Source organism: Seriola aureovittata, chromosome 15, assembly GCF_021018895.1.
Source record: "Seriola aureovittata isolate HTS-2021-v1 ecotype China chromosome 15, ASM2101889v1, whole genome shotgun sequence".
Classification (NCBI taxonomy): domain Eukaryota; kingdom Metazoa; phylum Chordata; class Actinopteri; order Carangiformes; family Carangidae; genus Seriola; species Seriola aureovittata.
Genome location: NC_079378.1, coordinates 17103607 through 17119689, shown reverse-complemented (window position 1 = coordinate 17119689; position 16083 = coordinate 17103607). Strand labels below are relative to the sequence as shown.

General features: G+C 40.2%; 2 protein-coding genes across 2 annotated transcripts; one reads left to right on the top strand and one right to left on the bottom strand.

Moving 5' to 3' along the window:
* Window positions 1-131: 131 nt before the first annotated feature.
* LOC130182805 (SLAIN motif-containing protein-like) lies at window positions 132-4330 on the bottom strand. The gene is made up of 7 exons (XM_056397955.1): window positions 3921-4330; window positions 3520-3656; window positions 3279-3392; window positions 3052-3150; window positions 2667-2963; window positions 2026-2142; window positions 132-1877 (listed from the first exon to the last, which is right to left on the bottom strand). The coding sequence occupies exons 1-7, from the start codon at window positions 4328-4330 to the stop codon at window positions 1615-1617; spliced, it is 1437 nt and encodes a 478-aa protein (XP_056253930.1). The 3' UTR covers window positions 132-1614.
* Window positions 4331-5490: 1160 nt separating this feature from the next.
* Window positions 5491-15329, top strand: slc6a7 (solute carrier family 6 member 7). The gene is given in 15 exon segments (XM_056398371.1): window positions 5491-6264; window positions 7687-7924; window positions 8430-8561; window positions 9290-9494; window positions 10976-11114; window positions 11227-11361; window positions 11500-11603; window positions 11691-11815; window positions 12048-12160; window positions 12258-12395; window positions 12498-12597; window positions 12898-12942; window positions 12945-13015; window positions 14296-14469; window positions 14626-15329. Coding segments are annotated over 15 exon segments (1956 nt in total). The 5' UTR covers window positions 5491-6198; the 3' UTR covers window positions 14797-15329.
* The last annotated feature ends 754 nt before the right edge of the window (window positions 15330-16083 follow it).

Below are 16083 nucleotides of genomic sequence, written 5' to 3'. Positions count from 1 at the left end.
TAATCAATATTATTTATCAGCAATAACAAATACCCTAACCCTTTTTTTTGTTTGTTTTTTTAGCTATTTCTGAATTCATAAACAAAGCTCACATTGAACAGCAGAGGGTACTCCAGCACCACTCTGTACCTCCAGTATACACACTATGAAATGTCTCGGTTTCAAATTATTTTGGACCGACTGACTTCATTTTGATATTTTTGTGTAATGAAGGGTAATAAGCAGGCTCCCAAAAGTGCAAACACAAGAGCAAAACCTCTTCGTCAAATGTGTCATCTCAGCTACTTTAATCCACTCATTTCTTCACCAGTTCATTATGATAAACATTTGAACATAGAGGTCATTCCTTAAGCACTTTATTTGTTCACTATGTACGGCTCATTGGATCCCACTCAGGCACAAAAAGATGACAAGGTATCAAAGAGACTGAACAGACTGATAGATTTGCTATGAATAAAAGACTGAAAAGGCTGAAAACCACAGCAATGTAAACACGGTATTGGACCTTACATGACATGTAGCAACATGAGAGAAATGTAGCTTCCCTGAGACAAATTATACCATGTACTAAACCTGTGCTGTATACAAAGATCTAAAGGCATTTCCCATTTAATAGTCACTTCATTCAATGTCAAGTGCTAAAAATGCTCTTCTGGAAGGATTCAGGTAGTTTTGAATTTTAAAAAAGATCTGGAAAACAGTTGAACTGAAAATCCATTGGTTGTGTTGAACCACATCATGTTTTCAGCACAAATTATCAACAAATTGTAGCCTCCACTGAAGAAGTGAATGACACTGAGTACATATTCAGAAGAAGCTGTACCTCTGTTTCCTGGCAACAAGCTAGTTTCCTATTATGCATAGGTTACCTGTTTAGTGTCTCTTACGTGACAGCAAGCGGCCCACTTCCTGTTGCAACAGCTCTGCAGAAAACAGCCCATTCTGCAATCTAAAGCAAAGTATAACTGCACTTCCACATTCAAATCAACATCTAAGCAAATCAGTTTGTGACCTACACTGATAAACTTTCAATTCATCACATTGTGCTACTACGTCTGTTGACGCATTATATGATCCGTCCTAAGAATTATTTGAGCTTGAGTGCAGCATGCTCGAAAAATGACTGATAGTACAGAACATACAGTACTGAGTCCTGCAGCACAGAAAGGAACGTTAGTCTTCACTGTCATTGATTCAAGGGCATCTCAGACGGGTCAGTTTATCAGCAGAACAAGGTTGCTGACATTTCTACATTCTTCTGACTTCACACTCTTATAATAGTTCACATTATTTAGGTTTTTGTTCAGACAACACAACAGAGGTCTTAGTTATATAAAATCCACCCCTCCAGGATGCAACACTTTCAGCTTCACACTCTGGCATGAAAAGTTCACACAAATGTCGTATATACAATATCTTCCCCCAAAAGCAACATGCCATGAAATAAAAGATTGTAATGCAGACTCTAATTCCTTCACAGTGTAAAGATATGTATATGATTATGCAGACTCAACAACCATACAATTATTACAAAATATTACATGGACTTCTTTATGTTTTAATTATACTTCATCATAATACGTCTCAGGGATTCACTGTTGACTTCTTTCACCGTTAAGTGGATGGTGCATTTCTGGCCCAAGCTACAACGGTCGACCTCTCAGGTGAGGCAAAAACACGTCCATGTACAGACAGGTATCCTTTAGCAGGGTGAGGAATCCTGCAGGGGCTGAGAGACTGAGACCTCTGCAGTCTCTTCATGGCTGGGACCCGGACTGAGGAGTCTCTCACCGATTGCAACAAAACACTGGAGTTCATGGATGCTGCAGAAAGTGATGGAGACCAGTGACTTGACCCCATTCTGGTAGATGATACACCTAGGAAAACAATCAGAGGTTTTTTTTCTGAAATTGTTGTAACTGTGCTACGTGTCTCTGTTTCAGCTCTCATGTAACTTTACCGAATCAGACCAATTTGGACCTTTTTTCATTTGTTTTTTTGAAATGTGAGGAAAGAGATCCAAACCTGATGGAGGATGAACTATTTCATCAGCAGGGTGGCAGCTGTCTGTGTCTAAACTTCGGCTGTTCCTAACAGCCTGGAGGGAGCGGAGGCTGGTCCGTGCAGGCGACCTGGTCCTGCCTGGTGATGTTGCTGCAAAACACATCAGGGTTTTTTCCAAAACATTGTGTTTGTAGGTGCAGTTTCTCTAGGGTTTTACCAAACTGGAAAATGTTTTTATTATGAACTTTATCATAGGAGTAACTTTTATACAAAAAAAATTTATTAATTGGATATCATCTCATTATTATCCTGTTCCAAAGTGATTCAGTATCTCTATTTCTTCTGCCTCACTGTCTACCTAAAAACTGAAATTAATGAAGTACTTCTTTAAAAAGTCCTATTACTAAAAAACTATTTGATCTAGGGATCATGAAAATCTCATTAAAGCCACAAACAGGCTTTTTGTTTGGCTGAGACCTCACCCACCACACACGAAAGCTGAGATTATTCAATCACAATCAATCAATAATGATAACGCCTTACACCAGTCTAACGTGGTGTCTGATAATATGATGATCTGATGATCTGATAATATAGCAGGGTGTAATTAAAAACAGAATACAGAGTGTCTGTAGATGTCAGACTGTGCCTGTTCTGTTTACCTTGATTCTGAGCGAGTTTAAGCAGCTTGAACTGGGTGACTTGCTGGTGAAGTCTGGCCAGGTTTGGGCTTTGGCAGTTCTGCTCAGCAGCTGATGTTGGTGAGGAAGAGGAAGAGCTCAGTGACAACCGAGCAGGCTGCCAGCGAGAGGAAGATGAAACCTCAGTTTTATTTCCTGGAGTGAAGTCATCAACATTTTCTAATGTGGTGTTAAAATAACACGGAAGCATCGCTGGTGACTCAGGGCTTCTCCAAGGTGAAGCAGCAGCAGGCGTAGAAACATAGTCTTGTCGTAAACCTGGAAGACAGACTCAAGTTATCTCTACCCAACGTTCAGTGAGTATACAGTATACACTAAATAATCAAAAAGATTCCTCTACACCCACTGGCCTCCTGTATACGAGCCATAATGTGGACATCTGTGATGTCATCCAGTCTGTAGTTTGTGTTGATGGAGTCATGGGAGTTGCTCAGATCACTGTTATCTGTGAAGATTAATAAATGCAAAATATTCAACTAAAATACTGATCAATGTTGATGAATTATAAAGAATATCTCAGGTTATTTGTATAAAAAGAAGTTGAGAATCCTGAAGCTGTAATCACTATATTACCTAAACTGTCAGAGGTGTGCCGTGTCGTGTTGACAGATGATTTGTCCATAAAAGAGCAAACAGTGTCAGTATGATGAAAAACTGCAGGACGTCTGTAGAAGTGACTGCTTGATCCTGACAATACAGAAAGTGAGCATAAAGTAAACCTGTGACCAGGATGATCGCCCCTCAGAAAAATCTTTTTTTTTTTGAATCAAAACAATTTGATTGATTTGATGGAGCCTAGGTGCTGCTTGCTTACTTTCATCAAGCCTATTTATCAGCAGACGACATGCTGCCTCCATCTCAGGACTGGGGTTGTCTAGGACATGTCGACACCATGTGAGAGCAGACTCTGTTTTCTCCACAGTCACCTGCTTCTTTGGAGACTCATATAACCTGTGAGGAATAAGAGACGACATTCACTCACAGGTAGAAAAGAGACTGAACAGTTTTCAAAGCTCCACCATTCTAGCTCCTTTACATATCTTTTCAATTGTGTAGTGACTTGGACAATAGATCAAACCTAGCTTCCTTTCATTTTTACATTAGACATTGTCCCTAACTAAAGTCTGACCACAGTGAAGACAGAAAAATGAAACACATTTTTTTTTTTTTACCACACTCTCAAAAGAATATCATTGATGGTCTGATGCTACTAACCAGCTCTCTTCATCCTGCTCATCATCGTCTACATCAAGGAGCTCTACCAAGTCCAGAGCAGACTCTTCTTCTTTTGGCTCAGTGTCCAAGATGTCTTTTTGACAGTTATAGTTGTACAATGGCCCATCCATGGCACAGCAAGGTGAGGGGGACTTACACCCTGACTTCAAATGGTCTAGTCTTATCCTTGCATCCATGGCAAACGACCGACTGTTGCAACTCTTAAACCTTGCTGGCTCAGTGTCGGTCCAGGTGCTGCTGTATGGATCTGAACTGCTCTCCAGCTTTACAGAGTTGCTTCTCAGATCACTGCAGAGAAGACAGTAGTTTGCACTTGTATCGATCTCCATTGGTGACTGATTGCAAAAATACCGGCTCCAGTCGCTCTTCAGTTGGTCTTGGACTTCCATTTTCCTGGTGAAATCCTCAATGCTTCTCACTTCATCAATCTCTCATCCAGTTTTGGTTTATTCCGCCTCAGTGTGCTGTTATGAAGATGTTAGCTACATCTGACTAAATCTTTATTTTAAAATAATATGATTCTTTAAAGGTCCAGTTGTGGCCATTATTGGTCTGCACAAGCAGCAACTGTGTAGCTTCACTGTGCCATATATTGACCTAGATTTGTTGAGTAGTGCTGTTAAGTATAGACACCCAACAGATTGGATGGATTTAGAGAAGCATCATGAGCTTATGTGGATTAAAGAGTTTGTGAGTGGCTACTAAGAAAGAAAAATAGACACCCAACATCACACCATCAAGACTAATGTGGACAATACCTATAGGCTAGTGAAGGTAAAAGCTGTTACAAGTATTTGTTTGTTTTCTTGGTTTAGTCACAGAGTATGTCATGTTTCTGTTTAGCTGTCAAGGACATTAAACTCTTTACATTCAATGCACCAAGGAGGAACTGCTCTATCTGAAGTGTTGATCAATCCATAACATGTTTATGTTCCTTTGGTATTGATAATGGGAGCTAGTCTATGCTGTGCAGCTGCTTCTTTAGTTGTCATACTGAATGCTATTGCTGAATGCCTGTGGTTGATTACTTTCAAATGTAGCTCTGTCTCACTCATCACACCCCAGGAAGTTGCATTGACAAGTGTGGTCAGATGCTGCTTCTCTCTCTGTCTGTCCTTCCCCCTCTCTCTCTGTCACACACAGGCAGATTAACACAAGATTTGTAGCTTCTCCAAGTGAAACCTCATTTCTTCTACGTTCTTCTCACACGAAGACACTTTGTTTTTTAACTTTACCTGTCAATGACACAATCTAACTGTTAGAAAAAGAAATGTGCATTTACTAAAGTTCATGTCATCACACCAGGTCTGATCTTTTACATACAGACAGATATTGTCTTTTTCTTTAGAGATCTTTTTAATAATTCATTTAAATTTGTACTGTCCAAATTTTACAGACTTCACAGAATATCATGCATAGACAGAGGGAAATTAGTCAAATTTCTCAAAGAGAAAACAATGAGTACAATTTTAGTTTTTCTAAAGAGTGACTATACTCCAATAGACACATTGTGTAGAAGGTAAGAATTGCTTTTAATGACCTCTAGGGGTTGACAGGTAAAAAGTGTGTTGAATCTCTGATCATACCCATGATTACAGCCGGGTGCGGTCAGGTTTGGAAAGAGCATGTCATCAGTGGAGGCACTGCACAAAGGTGTTGTTTGTCAAAAAAAAGTCCAGTGTGTAACCACTCTGACAAAACCACAAACTGTTATTTTTACATCTCTGTGTATGTAAGGGGTCACAAAGACCAGACAGTAGCTTTAGAAGTGATGGTATATTTAACACTGGACAGAGACAGGATAGCAAAACTCCCCCTCACATATTCTTTTCACAATAACGTGAATAGTTTGGCTACAGCCCCTTTAAAAAAAGCATTTTTTCCTGATAAGAAATTATCAAGTTGCCCACCCCAGTTAGCTGCCCTTGAATTGCCCCTCTCAAAACATCCTTGAATCAACCCTGACTTCATCTGAAAAAAAAAAAAAACTGCAGGTTAGGAGGAGGTGTCTTGTCCTCCGCCGTGTCTCTGCCGCACCTGCGCCCTGCCTCCCTGCGCTTCACCGGCCTGTTTCCTTATCGTCATCGCTGATGCCTCCCTGCGGTGTCACTCTCCTTTAACGCCGACCGACGGCTGCTCTTTACCGGCCGCTAAAACTACACCAAAGTGCTGAACTTTCCGAGAGGACTTTTCCTTCTAAAATGTGGACCACCGAGCGATAAATCAAATAGTGAAGCGCCACTTCTGCCGCGGGGAAATGCAGGACGACAGCGGCAAAGCAGCACCCGGGAGCCCCGCTGTAGCCAGTACAAACACATCGCAGGTATGAGCGGAGGTTTTGGGCTCTTTACCGCTGAAACCACAACAGCCATATCTCTGTGTGGGTTTAAGAAGTAGGTTTGTCTCTCTAACCAACGTGGAAGCCCTTTACGGGCGATTTAATTTCACCTACCGGGAAAAGAAAGTTAAAGGGAAAGATAAAAGTTGTTGGGGTGAAGCAGTCTAACCTGTCCGTCCACATTGCTCTGAGCTCCCAGGTTTGTCTTCAGCCGCAGCAGAGCAGACGCACTGTGGACAGCAGAGCCTGAGTCACTCGACAGATGTGTTTGTCCAAACTTTTCTCAGGGTTTTACACCACAGAAAACAGACTGAGGGGAATTATTCAACATGTCATTTGAATTGTAGGTTTGTGCCATATAATTATGCAATGCATTATTTATGTAATATATGGTGCAAACATAAAAAGTCTTGAGTAAATGTAAGTTTGTTTGTTTTTTTAGATTTTTAAGAATAATTAGTTGATAAATGGATTTGTGAAATGATAGAGAAGTATTAGTTAACTACTTTTATAATTGATTAATAGCTTTATACTTCATAACTGAGTAATTTTTCAAACAATAATAGCAACATTACCAGCCCCTGCTATGTCTCAGCTCATAAGTTAGTAGAGATGTACTGCATTTCTAAATGATGATGGAGATGATGAAGCTGATGATTAAACACTCTTCTTTTAGGACGGCCTTTAATGCCATTCATTGAGTCTTATTCAGCCCTCTTCTGTTGGTTTACTTCAGGCAATTGGTTGTACACACTCCTCTGTTACTTCTCTTGTCAAAAGAGTTACATTGTGCAGTACCTCAACTTCCTAGTTCCTACATCAATGTCTCTATGCCTGTTAACATGTTAACAGGCATAGAGACATAGAGACACCTTTCTTGTGTATATGAAACCTGGTGTAAGAAATCTCAGAGACAATATATTTTGGATGGCTTAAAACTTCAACATAAATTTGATGAATGTATGTTAATTGTATTTGCGTCACTGATAGATTATTAACGTTTAAACATATAACAATGACAGTAACAGCACATAAAGCAGAAGCTGTTATCTTAATCAGACTTCCTCCCTGTAACCTGACATGAGAAAACAGTTCCTCTCTTGTCTAGAAATGGATTGCCTGCAGAAGAGAAGAAAGAATGAATAGTCCAGTTGATAGTTTTGAACATCTCATGAGTTAGATCAACCGACAGGGTAGACCTCACACAAAGCTTGTTTTACAGTTGAAATAAAAGATCACCTCCAGCACATCTGAGCTGTAACTAGATCGTATCATTTTTGCAGTATGTAGAAACATTTTAGACAACCTTATCATGAAAAAAAAATTACAGATTTGCACTGATATCTGTATTACTGAATATTGCCTCTCTGATTTCACTGCGTTAACAATGTCCTTTTTTTTTTCTAGAGTTCAGGACATTTGAACGGACATACCGTTTCTCAAAATGGCTACAACCCGACAGCTACACCTGTGCTGCAGTCACAGATTGAATCCAGACCTCCAAGTCCTGCACCCACTCCAACCCCAGCTGTCCCGAGGGAGCAGTGGGGAGGGAAGTATGAGTTCCTGCTCTCCTGTATTGGATACTGTGTGGGACTGGGGAACGTGTGGCGGTTCCCCTATCTTTGTTACCGCAATGGAGGAGGTGAGCAGTTTGTGTGCATGTCCATTTCCCTGTCAAGTATCGAATGCTTTAAATGCCAGGTGGTATGTCTGTAATAATTTGTTACACTCATTTGGGCAAGAGACACTCTGTGCCCTGCCCTTGGGTGTGTGCTGTCCTGCTAATTGTGCTGGCTTGATTTGCACACCCAGCCCAGAGCTCTCCATGGCAGCCTTGGTACTTGGAGCTAAAACACAAAGCGTTTACTAATCCTATAAGTAGAGACAGTGTTTTCTTCCTTGATTGCACACCAGACATGTGGTCTGCCTGTTTAACCCAGCCTTAAATACTGTGCGTGTTCATCTGAAATCAAACATGTTGGAGCAGTAAAGCAGAATAATGTCCGTGAAGCTGCCACCTACAGTAGACAGACGCTAACCCGCCTCTACAGGCTGTCTGCTTCAAGCTGAACAAACCAAATCAATACCTCGGATGTCTCTCCCAGCACCACCCTTTCCTCACACTGACCTATTTCTAATATTCACAGGTGTGTTTCTCATCCCCTACTTCATCATGCTCTTTGTTACGGGTGTTCCACTGTTTCTCATGGAGCTGAGTTTAGGCCAGTATGGAGCGGCTGGCCCCATCACTGTGTGGAAATGCTGCCCTCTACTCAAAGGTAATGACCTGTTCTCTCAGGCTTCTTACCCCAGTAACTACACACTCACATACATTGTGAGCCAGTGTCACAATCTTGGAAACTTTTAGAGATGATCATGGCAGTGTGGTAATTTATTGTTAGTTTATACTCAATTCTAATTAGCCAGAAAATGTTAAGTATTGTAACGATATCTGATCACAGCACTGTCTTAATTTTCTAGGAATCTTGAGCATCCAGTCTGAACCACAATGTAATGATTTGCATGAACAGATCTCAAACTGGCAGTATTACCAGTCAATCCAGACTAATAGTCCAGGAAAATAACTTGCTGACTCACATCAGATTGCCACCTCATCACTATACTGTGCGTCATGAGGCCAATCCTAAACAACACAGCTGCTAAATATAAACATCAGAGAAAGAGACCTGCAGGAACTTTCTTCAAGCCCAAAAATAGTGAGCTTTGTATTTTGAATTTGAAATGATCAGCAACCTGGCAGGTTGAATTAAGAGAGACGCTTCCAAGTGTGACAAAAGAAAATTTATAAGGTCTGCAATGTCGGATGTCTTGAATGCTGTAATTTGGACGATACACTCCGAGGTATATTCAATGATTGTTTCTGCAAGTAGAACAAGGAGGTTCATAGCTACATCTACATTAAATGAATCCAACTTATATACAATGCCCAACACAATAGTTTGTTTTTCTGAGATACTCAAGGCCTTTCTTTTGTAATTTCTTGTAGGTATTGGCATTGGGATGCTCTGTGTGTCCACGCTGGTGTGTCTCTACTATAACGTCATCATAGCGTGGACGTTTTACTACCTGGGCAGCTCCTTCCAGAGCCCTCTGCCCTGGTCCTGTGATGCTATAGCTAATGCAGGTATCTGTAACAGCACTGGGAATAGCTCCACTGGTAAAACCCTCAGCCCCACAGAAATCTTCTGGAAGTAAGTGATTTTTTTGTTTGTTTTTCTTTTTACACAATCACTCACCACCTCTCATATTTGAAGAAATCAAACCTGCTTTGCCAATGTATACAGGCTGTTTTATTACCTTAGGCTTCTTTAGACTCTGGCAGTAAACACAAACCTTGTGTAAATACATTTTGCGACTTTTTCCAACAAGCACCAGTATTGTTTACTGGACTTAAACTGTCACCTTTTCAGATAACAAGACCAGGAACTTTATGGCCACACCTTACTGTTGATTCCTGTAAATATGATATATTATTCTGTATAACACCTGCACAATATATAAGACTTTAAACTTGCAAATATCAACCATTATGATGTTTTATAACAGCAGTTGTAAGGCATGATGGTTATAATACTTAATAAGTAAAGTATCACAGTTATTCCTCAGTTCTCAGAATACATCTTGCATGAAAGATTGTATGGTGCTGTGAACATGGTGAAAGAGTTGTCATGGTCAGCCATAGTGCCATGATGACAGCTTACTGTCTGCTTCGAGTGAAAGCAGGGGTTTATTTATGTACAGCAAACAAACCAAAAGGTACGGTCTGAGGCCAGATATCACCTGTAAGTCAGACTGTTTGTTGACCCTATTACCAGAGCCTACTTTCAAAAAAGGCATGGTGGGCTTTTAGAAGAGAAAAAATACAAAGAGAATAAAAAAAAAGAGAAAAAAACATTTTGGTAAGAACATTCCTACTGAAAATATTGGGACTTCAGGACCAACACAGATTAATGCTTATAATGGCATAAATACCAAGCTTCATGTCTAGATGATAAAGTGTTACATCAGTGAAAATGGTGTAAGGGCTGATCCAAAACAACACACTGTGGCTGCCACTACACCGTTGCCTTAAGGAAGAAAGTGAGCTGTGATGTTAGGGCACGTGACAACCACACTCTTTAACTGTTATGATTACAGAGAGCACAATGTTCATAAGACTTTACAGCCTAAAAATGGATAAAGCTATTAGCATTGGCCATTTTTTTTATATTGCGAAGTATTATAATCATATTGGTAATGCCCTTTGATTGGTAATACATTGTATATTACATTATACCTTATATTATAATTATACATTATGAAGGCTTTTAGCAGCTCTGATTATCCTTGTGTCACAGCACATAATGTGTGAATATTTATAGATAAGGATAAAATAAGAAAATATTACTTAGATTATTCTCCTTCTTCTTTAGTGCTATTCTCTCAGAGCACTTATAGCACTGGACTACAATGATTTTTATTGCTGGTAAACATTGAAGAAACTTATTTGAACTCAATAGTATGAATAATGGTCTCCTTCCTCAGACAAATGTCTTCATAGCCACTTATTAATCCAGCCTAACAACTGCACTCTGTTTATTTTGTGTCAGTGAATGTGTATTAAGTGCGGCAATAGGTGTGGTAATAGGTGTGCTGTAATATATGTTTGTTTTTGACTTGTGTTTTCTTGCAGTGAGCGAGTGCTGGGGGTAGTAAACAGTGAGGGCCTTCATGACCCGGGCCGTGTCCGGTGGCCCCTGGCCCTGTGCCTCCTGGCCTCCTGGATCATCATATTCCTGTGTATGCTCAAGGGCATCCGCAGCTCTGGCAAGGTGAATCAACACAATGTTCTTATTGTCAACTCACATACACGCACATACAATCCTGCCCTTTGCTGCCATAACTTGCCGGCCTAAAACTTGTCTATGTTGTCTGGGTCTTCAGGTGGTTTATGTCACAGCCACCTTCCCATATTTTGTGCTCATCGTTCTGATCATCAGAGGTGCTACACTGGAGGGCTCTCTTCAAGGTGTTGCTTTCTACCTCACACCAGACTGGAACCGATTAGCTAATGCACAGGTACTTCTTGATGGTAGACTAGCACATATAAGGTTGAGGAGTGTGTGAACTCAATGCTTTGTTGCTGCTATATAAATATATATAAATAACAGCAGGTATTGTCATTGTTTAAAGCATATTTCTGTCTGAACATTGCAGGTGTGGAATGACGCAGCCTCACAGATCTTCTACTCCTTAGGCATTGGAGTTGGAGGGCTGCTTTCTATGGCCTCTTACAATAAGTTTGACAACAACGTGATCAGGTGAGTTTGGGGAACTGTGCTCCAACGTTTGCTCTCTTGCTGCAGTCATGATAGCTTCAGTCTTAATCGTGGCTCTTTTGATTTCAGGGACACTCTGATTATCACAACAGGAAACTGCAGCACCAGCTTCTTTTCAGGATTTGCTATATTCTCAATCCTGGGTCACATGGCATGGAGGAAGGGAGTGCCTGTTGGAGAGGTGGCAGATACAGGTAGTTACTTTGACCAATTAATACAATAAAAATCTCACTTGTGTGTAGTTGTCATTTCATTTCATTTGTGTATTATGGCTTATGTGTGTATTTTTGTGTACTTCTTTATAAAAATATTCACATCTGAATTTATTCTAGTCTTTCTCACTGACTACTACTACTACTAAACTTTAAACTTGCATGTTATACTAAGTGACCTACATGTATTTCTTTTTTTTTTTTTTTGCTTCAGGTCCTGGTTTGGCCTTTGTTGCTTACCCAGAAGCCCTTGCTCTACTGCCAGGCTCAGTGTTCTGGTCCATCCTGTTCTTCCTCATGCTCTTTATGCTGGGGATTGATACACTGGTAAGGCTGCAGACTTTATCAACTGTATGTTTGATACTGGCAAAAATACAATCCCCCTCTGCATGTACAGTACATCTTCTGCTCTGCTGCCTCACAGTTTGGAAACATGGAGGGCATCACCACTGCTGTGCTGGACGAGTTTCCACAGCTCAGACAAAACACGCTGCACAAGTCCTTGTTCCTGGGCACGCTGTGTTTTTGCTTCTACCTTTTGGGTCTCTTGTTAGTGAGTGATGTGAGTGCGTTTTTGATTGAACTGTAGTAAGTGAAAAAGTGTAGCAAATGCATCTTCTCTGTCATCAGACTCACATTTCCCATGCTGTCTATGTCTTCATAGGGAGGGATTTACTGGTTCACTCTCATTGACTCCTTCAGCACTAGTTTCGGCCTCATCATCATCACCCTCTTCATGTGCATTGGCATCTCCTTCTTCTATGGTAGCCCATCTCTAACACAACATCACTCCTCTATATGAGTCTGAGTCATCCAGGACACATGATGTTTAGTTGTGAAAGAGGAGAAACTTGACTTGCTGTGTTGTGAAGGCTACAAAGCAAATCCAGTTTCTATTTTAAAACTGCACTGACATCAAGCAGTTTTTTTAGCTGCTGTATTTCACATCATGTCTCCATTATGTTCTTAATGATAAATTGAACACATTTTCTGTTATGTTATCCTGTCCCAGTATCTTTTCCAGGGTTCCTAAAATGCATCTCTTAATGAACCTTTCTTATTAGGGGTCAACCAGTTTTGTCAAGACATTATTGATATGATCCGCCACTGCCCCCCTGGTGCAGCAAAGTTCTGCTCTACTTCAAAGCGTGCTGGGTTTTCTTCACTCCGTTTCTTCTGCTGGTGAGTAGACATGGTAGTTTTGACATCTGTTACTGGTAGATGCAGCTACAATCTGACATCAGCATCGGTCATCTGTTATTAGTATTATTTGAATTAACTGGCCTATCGTGTTAGTTGATCTTTTCTAAAGTGTAAATGCACTGACATTTATAGGTTTTATGGTGGTGAAATAAGGCACCTGGTGGACGCTGTTGGACGTTAGAGCCATTTAAAAAGTGAAAAAAAATGGGTTTGTCTTCTCTTATAGCACCTTACACAGAAGCAATGAAAATTTTTACTTTGTTGCCACAATGAAAGAGTAGGACAGCATATTTTGTCAAGTGTAGATTTTAATATGGTCTGACAGTTTGGTTCATCTGTTGCTGTGGCTGAAATTCCTTAAGCGGTCACTGGTTAATGGCAAATCCCCTCCTTTTGGTTCTTAGCAATTCTCACACTTATTTGATCCATTATGTTACTGATTCTTTTAATATTTCAAACTGCCTCACATCACATGATGTGAGTACTGGATACAAATCAGTACAGCCTCTATGAAGCATCGCAAAAAAAACTACTGAGCTTGTTTGCTTAGGAGGGGATAAGGAACATTTCTTTTGAGATTAATTTATCAATAATTTATTATGTTATGTTAGAAACAAAATATAGATTTTTTTATTAAGATTATTTTGACAAATTAAGAATTATCACTATTACTAAGTACATAATGTCCAGCTATGACCTTCTCTACCAGCACCGTTAACTAAAGCACATATCATATACACTACATATAATATTATGCATATATTGCACAATCCATGTTTCACCACTTCCTCTCTTATTTCTGCCACTCTTTTCTGTATGTTGCCTTAAGCAGAATTACCATCTACAATAAGGTCGATGGTGTGTTTATTGTCATGTATTGTTGTACTTTCAAAGGGTAATTTGATGAGGGGTGAGACATTGAGCTGTCCCAGAGAGATAAAAATACCCCCGTAAATGGCTGAATAGTTTATCAGAAATGGAAGGAGACGAAAGTATGATCAATCAAATTACCAACTGTTACAAAAAGGTCAAAGAAACTAAAATAACATCATTCATTTGAAATGTAGCCTGCTGTGCTGAAAAAATGTTCACAACAGCAGTGAATAATTCAAAAGGAGAAACTGACATTCAATCTGAGTTCCCCCTGCAGCATGTCTCTGCTGGCCTTCTCAGTCTCTCTCTTTCTGTTGCCACTGTGGCTTTTTGTGAAGATGAAACATTCCTCTGTTCACTCTTCGCCTCTCCTCTTGCTGCTGTAGTTCATCCTGACGTACATCTTCATCGAGATGTACAACACATCGCTCCACTACGGGTCCTATGTGTACCCACGGTGGGGTAAAGCGCTGGGCGTGTGCATGGGTGCGACCTGCTGTCTGCAGATTCTCATCTGGGCCATTGTGGCCATCTGCAAGGAAACTGGAACACTGAAAGACGTCAGTACCACCACTTTGTCATTTTGTCACTGTGAGGTCTGGTTACACCTCTGCCGCTGTCACACTAAATAGTATAGCTCCAACCGACTGTCACTGCTGCGCCTGTTTAGATATCTGTTGGAAGCTTTATGACTGTCTCTTGCTTCTTTTTCGCAGCGCTTTCAGAAAGCGATTCGACCTCTGAATTCCTGGAGAGTGAACAATTTGAACAGCACGGGGAGAGTACAGGAGCGCGTGGAGCCGGAGAGAGTGGAGGCTCCGTTCACTGTCACGCTCACAGACATGGACTTCACTGCAATGACGTGGGAGGCGGGAAGCCAGGCGTGACAGCATGGAGAGCAGTGATGAACGCACAGTGATATGTTGTCAAGAGAAAGAGGAATTTATCATTATGTTATTTGCCCCAGCTAGGCTCTGGTGGCCGTGTCTGTGTGTCCTGCAGGGCAGTGTGGATGAATTGCTTTATTTATACTATTATGTATGATTGAATAGTGTTTTTTAACTTTTTTTTACATTATGTAGAATATAAGGAAAGTTTGGATTATCCTCGTCTTACTTTTGGATGAGCGTAATTCTGATGATATTTACTGTCATAGTAGTGCAGAACAATGAATTTTCCTCTTCCAGCGGTCAACAGCGGCTGGGGCACTACATTTTGTTTATGTCTTGACTCTTAACTGTTACGCACCACACCACTGACCTGGAGAGGTGACCACGATTCATCAGCCCACCAGTGTACAAGGTGCTGATGACACAGCCTCACAGAGTCAGGAATACTTTTAATTCATTTTACTTTTTAACATGAATGTTTGCGGGAAAAAAATAATTATTGCGAGAATAAATAAATACATTTAAAAATAGTTTGCCAAATGAACGATTTTTCAAGGTACTGTCCATGTCTAAGATTTCTTGTGTGACTGTCTACATGTCAAATGAACAGTTCCTGCAGATATCTGCGAAAAATGTAGCGATCAATTCACTCCTTTGTTGCTCACACTGGTAATGTCACATTTACAACTACATTCCACATTAATGTCGTAGACAGGCTTTAACGTGGGATGTATATGTTTCTGACTAACATTTCTTGTTTTTAGAAAAAAAATAGACAGGAATCAGTGGGTATCTACACACAGGTAGGTTTCTAGTTTTGTATGTTTACTGGAACTTTGCTTTTCCAGTCCTTCAATGTCAAGTTTCCACCCTGCTATTTAATTGCAGAAATCCCTCCTTAAGTCATTATATATCATTGGTTAAATGTAAGGTCTTATCAGTTAAAGGTATTGTCCGCTTGAGGACATGATTATTATCAAATCAATCTTCCTAGCATTTCTCGTTACTCTGATTTTATGGGCCTGCTTAAAGAAAACATCAAAATCGGTGTGATAAGATATTAGTTATTAGTGAATTGGCCACACTGCTTAATTTGTGACAATAAGATCAATACATTTTTAAAAGACCCTTTGTAAGATCAGCTCAATGGTATTAAACCTGGAACATAAAAGAATTACAAAAATTTCTCCCACAGATGAGAGTTCACCTGGACACACCGGTCACTGATTAATGTGTTAGAGCTGTGTGAGATAGACTGTCCCAGATTAATAATATTTGTTAATA